This window comes from Ciona intestinalis, chromosome 12 (assembly GCF_000224145.3).
Source record: "Ciona intestinalis chromosome 12, KH, whole genome shotgun sequence".
In the NCBI taxonomy this organism is placed as follows: domain Eukaryota; kingdom Metazoa; phylum Chordata; class Ascidiacea; order Phlebobranchia; family Cionidae; genus Ciona; species Ciona intestinalis.
The window spans coordinates 1,567,379-1,589,163 of NC_020177.2; the positions used below are offsets into that span (position 1 = coordinate 1,567,379).

The following is a 21,785-nucleotide window of genomic DNA, read 5'->3' on the forward strand; positions in this document are numbered from 1 at the left end:
GTGATGCTTTGGGTGACATTATTTTGACTTTTGAGCATCTCTATTTTCTTAATCCCTTTAACACTAACTACCCATATACAATTTTTGTTTTGTTTTTTTGGGTTGGTTTTAAGAATTAATTTCTACCTTAGATTATAGTTTAATCACGTTTTTACCTTAACCAAGTCTTTGTCCATGTACTTTCCAGATCCTATTGTGTCCATATACTTTTTTAAGTCCATCTGTAGGAATTCAAAAACAAGAAACAGATTCGACTCTTGCAGAACAACATCCTGTAACCTGATAAATAATATGGTTGAGAGAGAAAAAGAGCAAATATAGTCAAGTGGGACAATAAAAAAAAAAAATATTTTGAGTCTGGAGAAACAGTAATCATCATACCTTAATGTCCAAAAAAGATTGTAGGGTTTCTAATTTCTATGATTACTTCAATTGTTATTGAAAATTTTTGTGCTGTTTTTTATTCCCCAGGCTTTGGTGTAAAAAAAACATTTGCGGGGCATCAAAAACAATGGTTTTAAAGGCAAGTTACCTTAACCAAAACAAAAATTAATAATGGAAGTACAGGATAATAATATATAAATAAATATTAGTCATACAACTTAGGTACTACACAGTCTATATTTTCTCAGAAACCTCAACTTGTCCTCTTTTTTCCACAAAAGCAAAATATCTACTACATACTTTTAACAACCTTATTCTAATGCATTTTTTTCTTTTATAATTTATCATTTTTACTTAATATTTCCTTTTAAACATAAGCTTACCCACAAATAACATTTATTAGACTAAAGCCCATCAGCTGTATAACCAATAGAAAGCACAAGAAGTAATCAGAGCACAGTTAAAAAGGCTTTTGAAAATCTAAATGACATCTGGAATTTATCTAAACTAAATTTAGACCTATAATCCTTAAAATAACATGCAACTAAACACTTTTAACCTAAAACATAAATTACATCATCAGAAAATGTAGTCAAAGCTGTAAAATATCTGTTTTTGATACTTGATTACCTTTAAAATCAATTAAGTTATTAATTAAATGAAAATAATTTACATACATAACTTTAAAATTAATTTTACCACAAAGTTAATAATGGTTGGTGTAGAAAAAACAAAAAGGGAAAAAAATGGTTGTTTATTTTACCCCTTCCCATAAGGCAATTTTGAGGTTGAAAAAAGCAAGAGAAAAATATATGAAAAGTTAATTTCAAAATGAAACATACCAGCAGCAAGGTACTTAAATATGTAGTAAATACCTGCATTCATAATTAATTTTTCACGAATGGCCTTCCCACAAAAATAAGTTCAGCAAACTTCATAAAAAGTATTTTTTGTCATTTTTTTGTTTGATTTAGTAATTGTGTTTTACCAAAAAAAAAATTCCTACCAAGAATGACAGTTAGGATAAAAAATAAGCCAAATAAATGTCACTTTTACCCACAACAACTGGGATATTCCAAATTCGAAATATAATACCCGAGATGACCAAATTGCAAACATTCAAATCGATTAACATAACAAAGTATTTTTCTTCTAATGCTGTGATGTATGCGTATGATTAAATTCAAACTCGCTTACTTTTAATGCAGCTGTTTTGGATATCAATATGCTTTTGTGACGTTTGATCACAAACTATGTTTAATAGGTATTCCTTTAGCTGGTAACCGGTAAACACTTTGGTTTAAAAATTTGGGCTCATAGATACCTACCGTATAATTTTTCCAATAAAGTTGTGTTAAAAATCAACCTTTGAAGTTTGTAGTATTATACATACACGTAAATACAGGATTTGAGACCAAAATTTTCACTGGTGACCAGCTAAACGAAAATCCTTTGAAATTGTTTGAATCTTAACTTACGAAACAATGTTGGGATGCTGAAGCTCTTTGAGGATTGATATTTCCCGGATTGCCGTGCTTGGTACACCCTCCTCCTCACTTTCAAGTCGAATTTTTTTAAGAGCAACAATTTGATTGGTTTTTTTATTTCTGCCTTTGTATACAACACCATAGGTGCCTAAAAATAAACATATTTACTGTTACTAAATGTAGGAAAGATAACAAAATGAAGGCATAGGGGAAAATAATATTTCACGCCACATAAGGTACGTAATATATCACTATTGGGACGTTACATACCGCGATTGTGACATTATAAATCGTTAAGGTTACTCAAGTCAGGCGAATTACAGTGACGAAGCGTATTTCTTCACATTTTCAAATGTAATTTTCAAGACAAACGCCCAACTTTTTCATAAGAAAAATAGACAGCAGGTATCAATGAGGCCAATAGAACATTTTAAAACAAAAATTTTAGGTGGCCACCAGCTAAAGGAATACCTATCTCTATTGCATTATGCATATATATATATATTTTAATAACAACAAATGCACTCAAACCACAGAGCTTATATAGAACCGATTTTGCAAACATATATATAAGAAAATAAATAATAAGTTTATAATAATTACCTTCCCCAATTTTTTCAATTTTTACATAATCATCATGTAGTGCCATTTCCTTTTCCCAGCAGCTTCTATAAACTAAGTACTTTTACAGGTGAAATCTGAAATAAATGTTTTTAATAAGAATCTACAAATCCTTTCACCTAAACAGGAGTGTACCACTAATGGAGTCATAAAAAAAAACTAAAAAGTAAGACAATATAACAGCACATATGCCGGTAATATAGGTATACTATAAAAATGAACACCGACCAGTTAAGAATATATTTTATTGCCCGTATTATAACTTCTGCTTTCCTGTTACAAATTCATTCATCAATATTTTAATCTAATTAAAAGAAGTTTTAGCAACACTTCGTTGCAAACAATAAATTATCCAACAGATCTTTATTTTATTAAAAAATCACGTTTCGTACAAAGCGCCAGTAAATTATTAGCCAATCACAGAAAGCGAATACCGAATTAACCAATCAGAGACGCCGTCGGTTTAAAAGGCTGTGACCAGAGCCATAGAAATTGTGTTTAGTTAAGTTACTGAATCCAAGTATTCCATTATCCAAGGAATATTCTACCTTTCTGTGATTACGTCGCAAACAATACACATAGAACAAAATTGTGTGCAAAAATTATACTGCCAGTGTCGTGATATATTCGTTCCGATTGATATATTTGTACCGCGCGCAATTGCGCTTGCGCCAAGATGCTACTGCGCATGCGCATGCGCAGTAGATCGGAACATATATAATGCGGGCTCTAATAAATACGTAACGAATGAAAAAAGTTCCGGGATACAAACATTACTTTATTTTTTTATTATTCGATGAGAATACCATGCTAGTGTCCTACATACATGCGTAAGTCAAAGTCCGTATATAAACATGTTTATATGTTTATATACGGACTCTGGCGTAAGTTATATTTTCGCGAAAATATTTAAAAATTTAATATAAATACAATTCAAGTTATGACCATACTTTTTTTATATTTAACACCCATACCTGCACTTTTTTAAAGAAAATATTGTTTTAATTTTTAGGTATTACGTAGCGCTATAACATATTTAAAACTCGAAAGTAGAAAAATCTGTAGATATATTTTATGACGAATATTAATATTAAAAGGGAAAATTTGTTTTAAATATTAAAATTTTCTTTTAGAATAGGTACCGCTAGGGTCTAGTTAGTATAGTGCCCACGTTTTATGTTATAGCACGAGCAGGAGGTATTGAAAGTGGCCGCTATAATTTTTGTATTCTAAGATCACCTTGGTCCACCAGCACCTGTATAAATTATAAGTAAAATGTGCTTTTTAAACTAGCATAAAATAAGTTTGTTAGCGGTACTTACTCTTTTTATCGTGTAAACGTCGTGTCTGGAACGTTTTCAACGGAGGGTCTTAATGAATTTGGACAGAATGCCCTTTGTATTTGTTTCGGTCCACTGTGCATTTTTTTATCATAAAAAAGCACAACAAGCATATTTCGTTGTAAATACACAGCAGCAAATGGAAAATACGATGTATAATTTATAACCTAATAAAAGTTTGCTAGTTCCGCTATTATTGCCGGTTGGATTGTTGTTTTCCGGTAAAGTCTATAGACAGTATTTTTTTTCTCTGCGTATTCTTTCAGGGTTTAGGAAGTATTTAGTGCTTCTTGAGCTTCTCTTTGTTGTAAGAGTTCCGTCGACGGGATCTTTATTCCTGATATTTCTAATTCTATTTTTTTAAACTTTATTTTCAACCTCTTTTTGTTCAGCTTTAAGAGCTCGTTCTATTTCTGTGCAAAATTTGATTGTTACACCTCTCAGATAGCATTTTAACGCATCCACTTCAGCGTCGGTTTAAACTGTTCCGGGGATTAAATGTATAAAATTCTTCAATTTCGGTCTTAATCATTTTTATGTATTAGGATTAAGCATAACTTCAAATAGTCTACTGTGCATGTGCAGTAGCGTCTTGGTGCATGCGCAATAGCGCCTGGTACAACTATATCAATCGAAACGAATATTTACGACACCGGTGTCGCTACTGCGCATTCGCATGCGAAGTAAAGCATGATGTATATTGGAAAAAATGTATAGTAGGATGGGAAAGATGGGTCACTCTGTCAGACAAGACTGTTTTTAATTTTTTTTATTTACGTACCTCCGTTTAATGCTAAACAATAAAATGTTACATAATGTTACAGAATAATTTGACAGTATTGTCACGACTTTATAAAGCACGCGTCAATGCCGACTACTTTTGGTAAATGCAAACAGTTTTTTTTAAACAGTGCAAAAAAGCAAAATAGTAAGGTTCTTATTTTGAATGCTCGCGTGGTTTTGAAAAAATATAGTAAGCCAATGAAATTATGTGGTTTGCGAGAGTGAACGATTAAACTATATATTACAAGAGAGTCGACAACTCAGTCTATTGCACAAACAACGAATAACGATATCACGATACAGAAAAAGTGAGTTACAGGAAAGAATGTTTTACAATCAAAAGTCAGTTTGTCGAATGGGCACACAGTCTCCTGCGTGTTTTCTGAAAGATCGCAATGCGTGTCGCTCAATCACAAACACAGTTGCGATAGATGTAATAGTTAAGCCACATGGCTGTTTAATATTCTTTTTTTTATGCATTAAGTTAAATTTGGGTAAACTACAATAGTAAATCTGTGCTGAAAGCAGGGTCAACCGCTTTACCTCCGCATGGTGTGGATCGGGGCAACGTTCAGTATAACACTATGTAAGAAATACTATAATCACCTCTGATTCCCGTGCATACTTACCTAAGGTACATGCGGTTTCTGCGCTTGCAATGCATCCGAGCGATAACGTGTTCGGTGCTTGATGCTGGTAGCAACGGTACCGTGATTTATCACAGCAACCCCTCGATAGCTAAGAACCACCGTGTTTTATATGCAATTAGTTAATTTAATTTTGACGTGTAGTACTGTGGGGCAAGATGGAATATCGTGGACACCTAATTGAATTCCCATATTTTCTGGTCGTGCTTCCAACAAATAACAACGCCCTCTAACAGTCTACTGTTACAGAATTCTGTAAATATTCTTTGGTTACTACCGAACGGTACGAGAATGAAATTATGCCCATCTCACTATATTAACACTAACGATGAAAGCGTTACGAAAACAACACAGACGAGTTATGACAACCATTGAATAAAATATAGTTTTGCCATAAATGTGAATTGCAACGCAAAGAAATATACTACATCACACGTTCGAGCTTGGAACATATTTACGCATAAGCAAAATCAATCGTAATCGACAAGAATAGTACCATCATCATCACATTGTAAAGCAACATTCACACAACTTGGTGAAGTCCACGATTTTTGAATGTAGGGCACTGAAACGCATCCTGGTCCTCTTTCAGAAACTCGAACGTTGGGCACAGACATATACATTCTATGATGCGGCACATTACAATATACTGGTGTAATCTGCTCTTGGATTTTTGTTGGATACCACGGTGCAACTGATGATGATGCTGCTTTCACACTTTCTGTTCTAATATGATGGTCTGATTTAGAATATCTTTCTCTCCCACTGTGTCTGTTCTCTCTAATCACTGCTTCAATTTCAGACCACTTCTGCTCAAGCCTAAAAATAGAAGCATACTGCTAAAGTAATTTAAATAAAGCTTCATAATAAGCAATGCTGTTTCAAAACCTTAAATCATTAAAAGCACCAAACCAAAAAAACTGGTTACAGTAATGTCACTACTTGAATAAATAAACCTCAGCAATATTTATTTTATGGGATGCCATTTATTTAGGCAACCAGGTAAAAACAAACTGATGATATAACTAAATGGTATTGATATAGCATAAATACAACAGTACATAAATGTAAAATGAGACTAAATATGCACGAAAACAAATTTAAGTTGATAAACAGTATGAAATATTTACAACGCTATAACAATGATGCAACAATGTTTTATACTTGTTTACACATTAATAAGTAACTTAAAAACTGACCAAAGTATACAAACAACAGTGTTTGTGATGCTGATATAAAACAATCCTTTCCTTTGTCCGTAAATAAGAAATATCAGGATTTGAAAAACACATTAACGAAGAGATGGAAATTATGAAACAGGCAAATTTGAGGTACCTAAAGTTAATTTATATATTACATGGAGAATTACAAAAGAATCGGCTGATAAGACTAGTTTAATTTATGGGAATTAAATCAGCAAACGTTACAGCTGAATCAGTTCACTTTTGTAAAATAAAAACTACAACAAACCAAAAGGCCATCGTAAAAATCTTTCAAAGAAAATACATATTGAGGAAATTGCACTTTTAATAGTTTGTGGTTGGTGTGTGTTCATTACTTTCATACTTTCTGGATATTTAATATAGAAGTTCATTGATAATACTCACCGCTTCAATACACGGTGTCGAAATTTGACAATCTCCTGTCATCTTACGAAAAAAAGTGGCAGTAGCTCATTTGTTAAAAACAGACAACACAAGATTTGATCCAAATACAAGTTTTAGTAGTTAAAATAGGAAATGTTGATATTGACAAATTAAAAACGGCAACATCATATGCAAAAATAAAGGACAGCGTAACATAGAGGCGTAGGCACGATTTTTAGAGGGAGAAACATTACAAAGAAAGGATAAAAAATTCATGCAATGTGGTTACGACTGAGAATTGTGAAATTACTTTTGTCCAACAATTTTAATTCCTTGATTTAATAGTTTGTGTCTCGGTCAAAAAATGAATGTGCTTATATTGTGTATATGGCATCTGATAATAACATTAATTCAATAATACTTTAACTAAAATTCATTACCATCCTGCTTTCACTGCTTGAATGTCGCTAATGAGATTCTGAGCAAAACAGATTGGAACTATCTAAAGAACAAAGTTGTTTATTAGAAATTTGAAGTTTAAACATAAATAGCTCGTTTGTCTGATAGGTACAGTGTAGCGACCAACCCTGTTTTCTGTAAATATTTTTAACTGTAAGTGTATTTTAACAACTGTTGTTTTGCAGCTACTTCCTGTCTTTTCGTTTAAAATATTTCTAAAACTTTACAAACGTAATCAAACAGACAAATAAAGCTATTATTAAATTATTATTATTATAAATTCGTTGAATTCTTTTTACATTTTGCTTCACACAGCTAGTTTCAATCAGATTATTAAATTTAAATTGAACAAGGTTTATATAATTGAGAAAACAATGCATTCCCGTTTGGAACAAACTTAAGATATTCTAAACCATATGTTATAATAAATGTTGCAAAAAATAATACTTGGTTGAAAAGTAAACACACACTGTCACACAAAAACATTTGCCAGAATAGCTTAATACCTGCTAACTGGTGGACATTAAGAGTATCAAACCACAGTATATGGTGTGTTATTACACCCAGGTTATAGCGGTGAATCATTTTAATTTTAGAATTAACAAACGAAGCCACACAAGGGGAAATGTTACTTTTATTCAAGTGTTTTAAATATGTGTTTGTTCCCAAGGCTTTACAGGAACTTGTTTAGAATATACAATGCAACTCACTTGTATTAATGCAACACCAATAAATACTCCAGCAACGGTGTATAGATTTGTTTTCAACCAATCACCAAACTGTGTAATGCATCCCGAAGTGTAAATTTTGGTGACTTGCTCCGATGCCTTAACAGGTAATATGTTTATTACAAGAACACAAAGAACACAGAACTGCTGTTGTCAAGATGATTATAAAATAGCATTTTAAAGGAATGTGAAAATTAATGCTTTCTCACATTTTAAGGCAGTGGTTATAAAATGCAACATGCATTAAGTTAAGCTGCCTCAAAAAGGAATGGAGAGTGATACTTCAAGAAAACTTTGCTGAGGCATTAGTTATAATCTTTTCATAGGTATTATCAGGTTTGTTGTCACTTTAAATAAATGAGAATAGATTAAACCCAAAAAGGGAATTCTAACCAAAAAAATAAAGTTGTTTATTTGAACTTGCATAAACTGGAGAATATTTTGTAAGATTTTGACCCACTGCAGTTTAAATAAATAGCTTGTTGTATCTAGCTAGATTATAAATACCATGATTTTATCAAGGTAAGTGAAAATCCTAATAATGCATACGCAAAAAGTTTAAAAAAAACATCTTTTACTATATGGCAACTGTGGCAAATACTATAATTTAAGCCTCCCACTCAGAAAGAATATTTTACAGCCAGCGAAAAACAAAATATTTAAAAAAAAGTAGGATGCAGTGGCCAATGGGTCAATATTGAAAACATATTTTTTTAATCTGCCGAAGGAGGTCACATATTTAGCCATACTGTGTTGTGTTGGTTAAACCCAACGTACCTTTAAAAGAAATCCAAGGTACTTTTTCTTTGCAGTTGGGGCAGATATTTTGAGCTTTAATTTTTTAGAATTTTAAGTCTTGAATTAAATATTCCCTTTTAGTAAAACTACTCACCGTTACTCCAGGGTCTCTCAGGCCGTATCCACACTGTGTATTCACTACATTACTTGTGCCTAGTTTGATACAACATGAGAATGGTACACCACAAGATTCAGCAGGTTTGAGAAACACGTCGTTAAACGAGATGTTGCTGGCACAATCAAAGTAAATGTTGTTGTCCCAGTCAGCAACGCCAGTGTCACCACCGCAGCATTTTAACTGAAAATAATCATCATCATTTATTTATCGTTTCATGGCAACAGTTGTCTTTGTGTAAATCATATGGCATGGGGTCATACACCTGGTGATCAAAGCCTGATGACTTGATATGTAACTTTGTTGACAACTTAAAAAATGAGACACACAAAACAGTTAACAGAAACACATCCTCAACGATAACAGCATCATGCTTAGAACATGGTATTAAAGTATTATACGGAAAATTTTTAAATAAAAAATGATTGCATGTCCAATTGTCTACACTATACATAAAATGAACAAAAAGTATTCACATTTTGATTTTTTGATCAGTTTCTAAACGAAAACTGTCCATTAATTGGAGCTCTGCTCTTTTATTTAGTAAATACATAAAACGTCCCAATAGTGCTATTCGCAAAAAGTACAAATACAACAAAACAAATAACCTTCATTAATATTAATATAGGTATCTTAAACTTAGTTTGCTACTGGCAGTGTATGTTTAATTTACAAGCACTTATGTTTAATTTATATTTAATTTGGTGCTGGTTACAAAGGAACGAAATTATAATGAGAGAAACATCAATTATTTATGCTTTCTACTGCTGTTAATACTTAGAGTGGTTCAAGACATCAATATATTGCTTGTGGGTTTATTTTTCTGAAGAAAGAACTAAACTGTAATCCAAGTTTAAATTTATGACTACCATTTCTGCACTTAAGCATTAGATTCTAATGCATAAGTGCAGAAATGGATGTTTACATAATGACAAAAAAACATTGGCAATTGTGACATCTACAATGTACCTATGTTGTAACACCACTTTCCCTATTTGATTGTGTCGTAATAGGGATTGTTACTGAATGTGTTTCGTGAACAATAAGAATCTTACACTGATTTGTAATGTAACCAGTTTAATTAAATTATGTTAATAATCTGTGAGCTGAAACCAAAAAGGTCGTCATCTGTAGTAAATGTTTGAGATTAATTTTAAAATGTTTCAGTAAATAAAAGTTTTTAATGTTTCTTGTTTCATAGGGGATTGATTTAAAACAGTACAAAAAAGGGCTTTTGAAATATACCTTTACTAAAAACAATTAAGTAATTTAAAAATTTAAACTGAACACTATCGTTTTCAAATTAAAACTCACATATTCTTGAGAAAAATCGATGATGTTTTGTAGGTCGGGGTCATCCCTGTAACCTTTAATGGTTTTATTGACGAAGATGGCAAACTGTTGATGGAACCAATCCTTATATACGAAGCCGAGGATTCCAGCAATCAGCTCAGCAAAGAAAATTACACCGAGACAAATGGAGAACTGATAGATGAAATTAAATCAATAAGAGAATAATCAATTTTAAAACCATCAGTGACCTTGTACATAAACCAGAGGGTTTGGGAAAATCAATGAATTTTGTTTGAGTTCTTTATACTAAAATATAAATTAAAATTTACCCAAAGACAGAATTACTTTGAGAACAGTAAATATAAAACAACAAATGGCAAGAAATGAATTACATCTAAAGATATTGAGAAGATTTATTTAGGCCTTAATTCACACAAGCTTGAAGACAAGCTGTTGCCAAGTATTTCATAATAAAATAAAATATGGCAACACTGGCAAGCAACTTGTTAATCCAAATATTTGGATTACTCTTAGTACAGCTTGTTAATATTATAACCTACAGTGAGACATCTATCTTTTACAAGCTGATGTTATGTAGAACTAAAATAATTGAATGATTGCTAAAGTTGTTATTTGAAATCAATCGGAATAATATAATTTAATAAATATATTTAGATATAAATATATAGATATATTTACATTTTTTGCCACATGCAAGATATATTGGTCAAAACAATAGTTATTGGTTAATATTACATTTACACTTTAAATAAAATAGTACTTGTCGTCTGTTAAGCTATTTGGTGTTGGTCTTCGTCTATCTATGTAATGCTTAAATCTATGGCAGGAAATTGCTCATTTTCCCAAGCTGTCTATTTTAAAGTGCATAGGATAGCATATAGATTTACAGCATAAATACAGCTAAACTATGTACTGTTGTAGAGAAAACCGGTTATCCTGACAATTAAGAAGATACAAAAATATTTAACTAAAAATATTGAAAATATGGGAGTTTAGGGTTACAGGGATTTTGAATGTGTGATGGCGTGCTGACACCTTATGTATTAATGTAAGAACAAAAAAATAACATTTACAAATGACATGAAAGGCTCAAATTCACATTTTCACCAAGTAGGAATAACAGTAGAATGTATCATTGGGTATTTGTGGCTTCAACACAATATTATGTCATATTGGTAACGGTAAGTGATAATCCAGCTATACCAACATGACTACATAGATCTGGAGGATCTCACATGATTTATATTATTTTATGATTATGAGTCACATGGCTCTACGTTAGTAATACGTAATACTTATTTTTAAAGGCATTTAAAAGAAATCATCCCACAATTAATTCAGATGTACAGTACATACATTCAATCATTGAGACATATTATATCAGTAACAATATGGGTGATAAACTGATATGATTCAACTTTACTAAGTATATATAAAACGATATACATTTTGTGAAACTACTAATTTAGCCACAAATAAACCTGATAATGTATATATATTTTTAATTATTAATTTTAATGGTATAAAACTGGAATTTAAAAGAGAATTTTTTTATGTACTAGTATCTGGTAAGTAAATGGTTTAAAACTCTAAAAAGTAGTTTAGTTCTTGTGCCATTAGTCATAACATTGGGGCACAGCGCTAAAAAAGCCATCTTTAAGTGCAAGCAAAGACTCAAGACACAGTGACTTTACCAAGTAAATTTTCTGGTGTAGAGAACAAAAAAATGACTTTTTAGTTTTTTTACCATAAATGACAGCAGCCAATATTGTGCAAACAAGACGTTCTTATAACATTCTCTTGTTCGCTTCTTCAGTGCACAAGATTACTAACTTTCTGCCAACATTTTTAAACAACCAAATTTTTTGTTGTATTGTTTTAATTAAAGATAGTCTTTAAGTTAGATTAACATTATTAGTATTACAGCGTAATTGCAAGTGGTCAGTGAGGTGTATGTTATGGGTTCGTGTAATAAGTTATTGATTTTCGAAAATGTGCACCATAAACTATCGCATATAAAATCAAGAAATAATGGGATTTATGTTGTCAAGGTTTTGCGATACATTTTTTAGGCTTAAACCCGGTGCTTGTAGTTTTATTGCACATCCTATTGCATTAGATTATGTAGCTACAATTTTAAAACACCAGCTTGTTACTTTGGTTATTCCGTCCTTTAGTATGGTAACAGCGTTTGTGACAAATTTCGCCACATCGATTGCGGTCTACTTTTGACCTACATGTTTTCCAAAGTTATTACCAAAACGGTATTGCAGTTTTTAATACCTAAATAACATATTACTATTACTTACACATTTAAGCAGAAAAATATTCTCTCTTAAGGAACCTAGACAACCAGAGAAACTAAGCAAGAACATAACCAGTGCGATGATGATCACAACCAACACAGGGTCGATAGGTAAGCTGCTGATGGCTGTTAAGTTGTCGAAGAAACCCTAAAAAAAAATAGGCATATACATAGCTTTTGTTCTTTAATAAGGTTTGCATTACTCATTAAAGATACACAGAGCAAAGACAGCTATATTATATATTTTAAATAATGGAATAAAACAGGTTAATAGAATAAAACTAGGCAAGGTTACCATTTTCAAATGTATTATTAAGTTACCTTTTCACTCCATGCCCAGATTCCTGCTCCAAGTAGACATAGTCCAATTATCTGTAATATCAGATTGTAGTAAATAAGCTAGTTGAAAAAACAGCAGAAAGGCTAATGGGCTATGTACAAATTTTTTTGTAGTAAATTTGCCACTACTGCAAGTTTAATGATCTTTCAATACGTCACGAGCAGTCAAGCACTACTGTGACGTAAACAAATAGTTAATACGGATGTTGAACATAACTTATACGCCTACCCGCTTCAACATACATCATGAAGCAAGAATTTCTAAAATATTTGTTACTTAGGCAACTTAAAAAAGTGAGAGTCCTATCTGCCCTGTCTGTGACGAGTAAGATGAGACACATGCCCAGCATATGCGAACGCATAACGGGAGCATCTAACCTTGGCCAAGCTGTCGCCTACCTCCAGGAAACGTCATGCTTCTCTAACTAGGAAGGTCCATGCAGTAGCACCCCGACAGTTGGGGTAATGGGCCAATAAAATTAAAACCGATTTATATATTAATATATATATATATATATGTATAACATATATTAAAATTGGTTTTAATTTTATTTAATTTACCCAAAAACATTCATTTTTTCCTCCCCACACATGGTATTTTAAACACAAAATGGTGACAAATTGGGGGTTTACTTAACAATGAGTTGTTTAACTTGGTTTTCTAGGGATTTGACGTAGACTAGTTGAATGGCTACCGTTTGTAAACTGCTGCAATGTAGCGTTTATTTTATTACTTAGGTTTATAATTTTTTTTGTAAACATTCATGAATAATAAAGCAAAAACAAAATCTTACCCAGAACAAGATGTTAAAACTGAACAAAAAATACTTAGTGCAACATCCAACTTCTTGTGGCATGGTTTAGATTGACCAGCTTTACGATATCTGTTGTATTACTTTTATGTACACCTACAATGTATCTGTATAACTATTAAATACATATTTGTTTTAAACACCAAAAACTCCATAACCTTTAAACACTAAATACAAACTAATTTCCCAACGTATAGTCTGTAAATTTAACAGTGAAAAACAACTTACAGGAGTAGGCTAAGTGTAATAACAATACAAGTGACGAACACTTTATAGCGCACATTCGTACAAACTAAACTATGGTTCTGATAAAACAGCAACAGGAACAACAGAAAAGCAAAATGAAAAACAAGACAGCAAAGCTCTATTGAATAAGCACGTATTATAATAAGTTGCATAATATTGGTTTACCCTTTTACTTTAACGGAGTAGGCCCAATCAAGAACAAATCAGAATTAGTAACCACGAGGCGGTTTTGATTGCCATTTTTAGCAGGCAGAATGCTTTTATAAAAGCATTAATACGCAAGAAAAATTCTCTTATTTTTTGCTTGAAACAATTTTATCACCGTCGGCCGTCGCAGTGTAAAAAATTATTTGGGAAGTTTGTGTTGCTGCAGGTTATGCTTGTCGCTTTTGGAGTGATTACATTTAAATTACGTTATGAACATATGACTGACCAGGCGCGGGTATTCGCGGCAGTAGGGAGTTCTGATTGGTTTTTATTTACAGTATAGACAGTTTGTGTATTTTGCATTTTTTGAGACAAGGAAGCAGTCGTTGGTCAGCAAGGTATTGCCACCGAAAACTCAATTCTCAGTTTTTTTCAGGGGCATGTCTTTTATGGTTCTTACACGCGGGTTCACCAACCATGTTTCCTTTGAATGGCAGAAAATGGGGTTAGAAAAGATCGGACATCTCTAGCTGAGATCTCTTGACCTACATAGGCCTAAACCTTTATCAAACAACATTTCATCCATAAATTATCAGCTAACATTGCTGCGTATTTTGTATATACCTTTCTTTCTACATATTTATTTTTTCATACTTATTTTTATATTTAATTTCTTGTGTATTACAGTAATGCACTTCTACAATTTACAAGTGTGCCCATGAAACTGTTCACTGTGAACTATTGGTGGAATTTCTTTTTGGGGGGAGGGTTTGTTTTTCCGTCAGTGCCAAACCTTTGGGTCAATCCTGTTTTAAGCCAACTCCCCCCATTGTACGGGTCATGTCTTTACGCACACACTTAATTAGAATAAATGGCTTGTTTACTCGCTAGGTGTAGCGACCACGCTTATTTTAAATTCATATTTTATAAACAGAATGTATAAAACATTTGTATTTTTCTATTATATTCATTATTCTATTTTGGGAAAATAGTCAAAAATCCTTTTCAACTTTAATACATCAAAAAGACAACATCAACCATGTTTAGCTTGTGTTGTATTACGCTCGGATTCTGAAGTAAAAACTGGCCTTTCTTCCATTCTCCTTTGTCCAAAACTTGCAAGGCATTAACAACACCAAGTTGAGGATATGCAGTATAGCAACGATAGCCTTGTCCACCCCACATTTCACACCAAAATAAAGTAAAATCTGATCAAACGCAAACTATTCTCTTTTTAAATATAAAAGTTTTTTCAGGACACGTAAGTGAAGTAACATCGATCATCTTCGCTTTTTCTGTTTTTTCGACTTTGGTCCGGCCTGACTGGATGTTTGAGACCCATCTCCCGACCCTCCTTTGCTAGTGCGAGCTTTTAACTTCGGAATCATTTCTCCAACATGTAGAAGCAATGTTTTCTTGTTGGGAAAACGAGGATCAACCAGAGAACCGTCTTCGTTCTTTAACTGCACTCTCACTCTTCCTCTTGAGGCAGCATCACTTTTATAAAGCTCACGAGGATAAAATTTGTTTTCAACCAAAGGTTTGAGGCCTGCAGCGATGCAAACGTCTTTAATTTCTCCGAAAGTTGGATTTTCACATGCACTTTTCTTTGGAATTCGTCGACCTTCAGCCAGAGTTTTTTTACTGTTCAGATAAGCTGGATAAATGCAAAGAAATCGTTCAGAGCTACTGGCCACAGTTGCTGCCATTTTAATTTTTAAACTTTTTATATCCTACACCGTACACCACCTGGAAGAAACAAAAACAACATCATAAAAAAATGATAGCAGCATTGACAAATTTAAGAAAAATAGGAACCGAAAATGTTTAAAATGAAAAAGGGTATTAAAACAGTAATGGTATTAATAGAAAGTTGGCATCAAGCAAAATGACTTTGGTAAAAAGAGTTTTCAGTTACTTGCAGTAAAATGAGCTTAATTAAAAATTTTGAGCAACCAAAACAATATGTTTTTATGTTAATTGTCATTTTTGCATTCAAGCAACCCCTCTGCCCACAGAGCAACAAGCATGTCCAAGCCAACATGCATGGGAAGATTGAGGTCGGAAACTTTAACGAAATCAGATTCAGACTTTTTAAGAGTGGTGAGACCACCCCAACACTCCGCAGCAAATCGCAATCCTTTGGGCTGTGAAATGCAAAAGGAAAACTATAATTATAGCAATTATGATCATTAACTTATTCTTGCATAGCAAGAAAGAATAATCTGCATAGTACTTTAAACATGGTATTCTCTTGTTAAGAGACACTCTTTCTAACCACTGTGATATAGCTTTAGTTAAATTGCAAAAATCATATGGCAGCAGGCATTTTATAAATCACTTAACCAATAACCATATATTGTTGCTGCTACCATTGTTAATAGCTGTTCTGGAAAACAACAGTTTATGTTAATAGGTTCTTCAAATATTACAGACAAAGTAAGCATGAGGTGTAAGAATCTACCACATATACCTAGTAATAAGACACTCATTTAGTCATGTTAGTAAAACTTTGAGTTGCCTGCCACAAAAAAATGATTTTGAAAAACTTCCACACCTTTTCCTCTTCCTCCATCATATGAGTGATCCTCCTGTTCCTGGTGGAGTAATAAACATAAACCTCCATCTTCTCAGAGTCTTCTTTATCTCCCTCTTCATCTGATTCAAGATCATTATCATCTTCTTCCAAAGTATCCTCCGCATGATATTGACCTTTTCCTCTTGATATTAAGACATGGTCAGGGTACGAAAGGCGAACCATTGAACTGAGTGTTGGATTTTTGCCTGAGCAAGATTAAAAATTAAAATTATTTTATTTTCACATCTTATTCACTTTAAAATAAACATGGAAGGACCTAAATTACGTGAATAATGTATAGCTTTTCCAACAGCAGTTCTAGCAGAAATAGAAAGAATATTTGTTTAATTGTTTGCACACATTAATTAGTTCAGCAGAAAAAGTTTTCTATTTTATCATTAATGTGTCACAACAGTCGTATTGTAGTAAATTACTTGACTGTTTGTTTGCCATTAACTATGTCCTTTATATGTATGTTGCATGGATAGTGTCAAGCAAAAATGGAAAAAAGGTAGACACGAGGTATATATCTACGAAGTATACAAACTATATATATTTAGTTATAATTCTTAAAAATTAATCATAACCAAGCAAATCTTACCTAGTTGTTCTTGCACAGATCCAAATGGAGGAAGTCTATTTGCAAAAAAGTTACAAACAATTGAATCGCTCATTTCAACATCAGTACTTTCAGTTAAAGATTCGGCCAAACTAATTAGGGCCTTTTTCAAATTTTGTTTAAAACCATCAGTAGAAGTCTGTATGATATTAGTAACTATTACAAAGTATTTTTTAAACTGTTGTTTTGTTACACCACATTATGCTGTGAAGCGAGTCTAGATGTGTCCAGAAACTTTAATATTTTACATTAAAAATACATAATAAAAAAAGCGTTGAATAATGCATATGTTTTGTAAAATTAAAACGGGGTTTTCAAATATAAGGTGCTGTCATCCAGGAAAAGCCACAATCAGCAAATAAATGATGAGATTAGTTAAAGTTATGTAATATCAATCTCATGTACAAACTACAAGACTATTTCTGACAACAGGTCAGGTTATCCAAGTATATTAAAGCAATTCTCACATGGGTCACTGGTCAGTAATCAGTATGAATACTGTCTGTTAAATAGCAATTTGCAACATTAGTTGGAGAAAACTTCAATATTATGTTAAAACTAATTGCAAAGCTGGCAATTCGATATAAACTGCTATCAAGAGCTACATGGCCATGTACATCACTGTGGTGGGCAACTCAACCTAATAAGTTGCAAGACACGGTTTCAAATAAACAAAAAACACAACCACACCTGGTTGTAATACTTCCGAGGTAAGCCTCGTCTTAATGAAACTACTTTATCTGCAGCAGCATCTGTCAGATATGGAATAAAGTCCAATATGTAGTCTCCCCAACATTGAGTTTCATATGTGCTTATTGTTAAATGTGTGGAGTGACCTGTACCTGAAGTTGATTTGTGTAAAATAAATATAAACATCTAACAACATTATGAGCACAGCACTTGCCTGAAAGTAAGGAAAAATCCAAAGAATTTGGCAAACAGTATAAAATGAAAAACGTACCAATTATGTGTTAAACTTATATATATATTAATATTAGCAATGTGCCCTGCCGAGCGCGACCCCGAAAGCTTGTGACCAAGCAGTTTTTTTATGCTTGGCACCTCCGGTTGAAAATTGTGGAGTGCCGAGCATGCATGCTAATGCTAAAGTGTTGCAGGCGTTGGAAAAAAAATATTAAAAATAAAAAGTGAAGCAACTAAAAAATAAAGAGAATAGTCCGCATGAATTTTTTTTAACCATTTTTCGCTCCTTGTTAATTTGCTGTCTGGAAAGCAATGAATCGCAACATCACTCAATTACAGGTATTAAGTGTTTCTGTGTCCATTTTGTTTAATTAAGGGTAGAAAAGTGAAAACTTTTTTAATAATAAAAACTTGTGTAACAATTAACAACATAAAGTCTACTTCCTGCAACACTGGAAATTAGGAAACATGTAGTCTCTCTGCACACCATGTGTTCTGTATTATTTTGATTTGGTTGCTTTTTAAAACTGAACAGGAATGTATTCTTATGCAACTTGCTCTCCTACGTTTATAACAATTACCTTTGATAGATTTAGCTTGGTGAACGGTTCCTCTTGGAAAATACAAAACATCTCCTGGTTTCATTATAATGGTGTCAAGGAGGGTAAGTCCCTTAACTGTGCTATCGTCAAAATCAGAACTTGAGTTTCTCGGTAAATTTACAACAGGTGAATATAATTTCCATTCCTTCTCTCCTTCCAGCTGAAGGATAAATACCTGAAAAAAAATTAGATTTTATTACAAATTAAATCAGAGCACAAAGTAAAAAATCTTATTTTCAGCTACCCTACATACCTCTACATTATCATGGTGGGGAGCCAAACCTTGAGAACCATCCGGTGTCATATAAACGTTGGAGCCGACTTGAGAGCCAAAAAAACTTTCAAGTTTTTCTTGTATTTTCCATAACTCATCGTGAAATCTCTGGGGTTGGTGAAATTGTAACGTCATTTTATCATCATGGAATAAACTGTGAACTTTTTCAGCTCTGTAACATCATTTGAATAATTATGAAACCTGCTCAATTTTTGCAACTATGTAATATAAATTGATACAAAGTATGTCATGTTGTTTTGTGCCATTTGTAGCATTGGATGATCACAAAATGTTACATCGTGTGGTTTCACGGTATGAATAGACTGAAAGCGACAATACAACATGTATATCGCACCTGTGATGTCTTAACTAATAGTAATGTTGCAAAAAAAAAATATATATATATATATATATTTAAATATTAATTGCATAATTGTACCAAATGGGGTAATAAAATTAGAAATTAAAGTTAAGTAACATTTAAATGTCAGTATGTCACCCTTTAAAAAAGATGTAATACAACTTTTGCAACAGGGTATGCTTTTAGCTTTACAAACGAAGAAGTGTTTATATTGTTGCTTCCTGGCATTGCCATTTATTAAACATAGAAAACTAAAATTGTTTTGCTCACGTGACAGGTCCATGTACTTCAGCATTTACCCGACACTTCTTCTCATCATCAAATCGACATGCACAAATATCTTTGTCGTACTTAAGTTTCTTGCTCAGTACGACTTCTTTTAATATTTCATGATTAAACAGTTTGTTAAAGTAAGAAGATCTTGTCCCTGGAAGTCGCTTATCTTGGCAATTGTCCCCACTCTTTAAAAGTAAATGATAGTTATTTGACATAAAAAAAGGCAAAAAAGAGTATGTTAAGGAGTGCAGATGCCACTATTTCTGAATAAGTTCGAAGGTTACTAGAGACCAGTTAGGCCAGTGGTTCTTAAACTGGGGGGTGGGCCCCCCTAGAGGGGCGTGTAACACTTGGAAGGGGGGCGCGAAAAACTATAAAATAAAGTGTTATATGTCTTATTACAGTGGTGTTCAAAAGGCTTAAATACGACGCATGCAAAGGTTAAATTAAAATAGCAAACCTTTAAGTTTGTTGAGATCTTCATTGGGGGGCGTGCTTAAAAAAGTTTAAGAACCCCTGAGTTAGGCAAATGATTGTAAAAAAAAGATTTTTGTTTACACATTGTTTAACAAAAAATGATAAATTTTTGTCACCAAAATGTACCTTAGACCTCACTAAAATCCCTTGTGAAGAGTTGTTATTTCACACAAGTTTGCATTTTGATCTTGTGGAGAATGAACGTTTATATTTAACAGATAACAACAATATTATTATTCGTTTTTTAAAGGAAATTGGTTACGCTCGGTTAACACGACCAAAGCCCTGTTGCGCATGACGGATTATTTTTAATTAACATTAGCTGTTTCATTTAAATTACTGATCGTAACTACGATATTTTAAGTGCGCACGTCCTCCGGACAAACCGGCATAGAAAAGATTTTAAGTGCACAAGTTACCACTTCTATTGTTCATTTTATTGGGAGTGCTTGCGCACGGCGAACCCTCTTGCATCCCTCGGTGTCCCCCGTTGATTACAATTAGTATTATACTTTATGTGGGATTATCCCATATCCCGGATATGAACCTATGGTGTAATAATCTTAGCTTTGTTAAGTTTCCAAAAAAACATACAATAGGAAATAGGACAGTCTGCCGAGTACGGCAGTTTCTGACAACATCTTACGCATGCAAGACGGATATTTTTTGCATGCGCGCGTGCTTTCATTAAAATCGGCGTACAAAGCATGTATATTTTCAAGCCACATTAGAAAATCCTGCTCAATTTAATATTTTCAAGCCATATTAAAATCCTTCCAAATTTAATACAACTTTTTCATTCTTTAATTTATTGGCGTGCTTGAGACGAATTATGGCGAGCATTACCAAAAGTCTGTGAGAAAATCAGTCATGCACCTGTCATACTCTGTAGGTTGGACAATGGGTATCAGAGAGACTTAAGGAACGGTTTGAAAAGTTAGTAGTCACTAGCTAAAGCATTACCTTCCCTTAAGATAACCTAATTGAAATAAGATTTACAATAAAGTACATAGAATAGTTACCCCTGATTTTAAGCACGGAATGTAGAGATGACGTTGTTCCCAGTAATATTCGTAGAAGCGTTCAATTGAACATGAATGCTGGATAAGTGATTGAAAGAGAGAGTCAGGTGAACTGAGGTCTAACGCAACTTCGTCCATTGGAATTGTCTTTAGCAAAGATTTATTTGTTTTCTTGAATCTCGGCATATTAACTTAAATAGGCCTATCTATCAGATCGGTAGTATCGGTACAGTAGTAAGACTTGCCAATATATATTAGTATGGACATTGGACACGCTAACTTTTCCGCAGGTCGGCGCTGAGTTTTTTTTTTATTTTTTTAGGGGGGTTAAAATATTTCAACAAAAACATATATTTTGCACCTTTTCTGTATGTATTGCGTAATAAAACAAACGGTTAAAACGAAAACTTTTGTTTTTATGTTTGTGTTTTAGAGTCAAATTTTAAATTAACATTACTCGCGTAAGTTGAACATCCAACGTAATGTATTTAACTAGTTGCTAATTATGTGGTTCTAACTCGGAAAAATTATTCTCAAGTTT

The 21,785-nt window shown here is 32.8% G+C and overlaps 4 protein-coding genes across 5 annotated transcripts in view; all 4 read right to left on the reverse strand.

The window, feature by feature from the left end:
- Positions 1-2,625, reverse strand: part of LOC101243133 (cyclin-dependent kinase 1-like) — a 6,049-nt gene extending 3,424 nt beyond the window's left edge. The window contains exons 1-3 of the mRNA XM_009862145.3: positions 2,475-2,625; positions 1,863-2,019; positions 156-279 (exon numbers count right to left, since the gene is read on the reverse strand). Of these exons, the coding sequence (XP_009860447.1) occupies positions 156-279; positions 1,863-2,019; positions 2,475-2,520 (327 nt within the window). The 5' untranslated portion in view covers positions 2,521-2,625. The remainder of the gene's footprint in view (positions 1-155; positions 280-1,862; positions 2,020-2,474) is intronic.
- A 3,588-nt stretch (positions 2,626-6,213) lies between these two features.
- Positions 6,214-13,860, reverse strand: LOC100175108 (tetraspanin-5). Of its 2 annotated transcripts, XM_026837171.1 has the most exons (7): positions 13,701-13,859; positions 12,889-12,939; positions 12,572-12,715; positions 10,263-10,433; positions 8,928-9,131; positions 8,018-8,134; positions 6,214-7,350 (listed from the first exon to the last, which is right to left on the reverse strand). In XM_026837171.1, the coding sequence occupies exons 1-7, from the start codon at positions 13,761-13,763 to the stop codon at positions 7,285-7,287; spliced, it is 816 nt and encodes a 271-aa protein (XP_026692972.1). In that variant the 5' UTR covers positions 13,764-13,859; the 3' UTR covers positions 6,214-7,284. The 2 variants fall into 2 exon arrangements, with proteins under 2 accessions (XP_026692972.1, XP_026692973.1); XM_026837172.1 differs by lacking the exon at positions 10,263-10,433 and having other exon boundaries at positions 13,701-13,860.
- Positions 13,861-15,391: 1,531 nt separating this feature from the next.
- On the reverse strand, positions 15,392-15,820 carry LOC100177434 (signal recognition particle 19 kDa protein-like). Its single transcript, XM_009862246.1, has one exon. The coding sequence runs from the start codon at positions 15,818-15,820 to the stop codon at positions 15,392-15,394; it is 429 nt and encodes a 142-aa protein (XP_009860548.1).
- Positions 15,424-21,537, reverse strand: LOC100179783 (ribosomal oxygenase 2). Its single transcript, XM_002131288.2, has 8 exons — positions 21,245-21,537; positions 19,740-19,930; positions 19,088-19,280; positions 18,814-19,009; positions 17,999-18,150; positions 17,291-17,447; positions 16,669-16,895; positions 15,424-16,258 (listed from the first exon to the last, which is right to left on the reverse strand). The coding sequence occupies exons 1-8, from the start codon at positions 21,428-21,430 to the stop codon at positions 16,088-16,090; spliced, it is 1,473 nt and encodes a 490-aa protein (XP_002131324.1). The 5' UTR covers positions 21,431-21,537; the 3' UTR covers positions 15,424-16,087.
- Between the last annotated feature and the right edge of the window lie 248 nt (positions 21,538-21,785).

Excerpts from the sequence above, each read along its gene's own strand:
- LOC100175108 (XM_026837171.1), bottom strand. The coding sequence starts at position 13,763 with ATGCCACAAGAAGTTGGATGTTGCACTAAGTATTTTTTGTTCAGTTTT. Across the intron at positions 12,940-13,700 it reads GTTTTAACATCTTGTTCTGG|ATAATTGGACTATGTCTACT; the intron begins GTAAGATTTTGT and ends CTGATATTACAG. Across the intron at positions 8,135-8,927 it reads TGAGAGACCCTGGAGTAACG|GCATCGGAGCAAGTCACCAA; the intron begins GTGAGTAGTTTT and ends TTACCTGTTAAG.
- LOC100177434 (XM_009862246.1), bottom strand. The coding sequence starts at position 15,820 with ATGGCAGCAACTGTGGCCAGTAGCTCTGAACGATTTCTTTGCATTTAT.
- LOC100179783 (XM_002131288.2), bottom strand. The coding sequence starts at position 21,430 with ATGCCGAGATTCAAGAAAACAAATAAATCTTTGCTAAAGACAATTCCA. Across the intron at positions 19,281-19,739 it reads GAAGTACATGGACCTGTCAC|AGCTGAAAAAGTTCACAGTT; the intron begins GTGAGCAAAACA and ends ATGATGTTACAG. Across the intron at positions 18,151-18,813 it reads CCAAGCTAAATCTATCAAAG|GTACAGGTCACTCCACACAT; the intron begins GTAATTGTTATA and ends AATCAACTTCAG.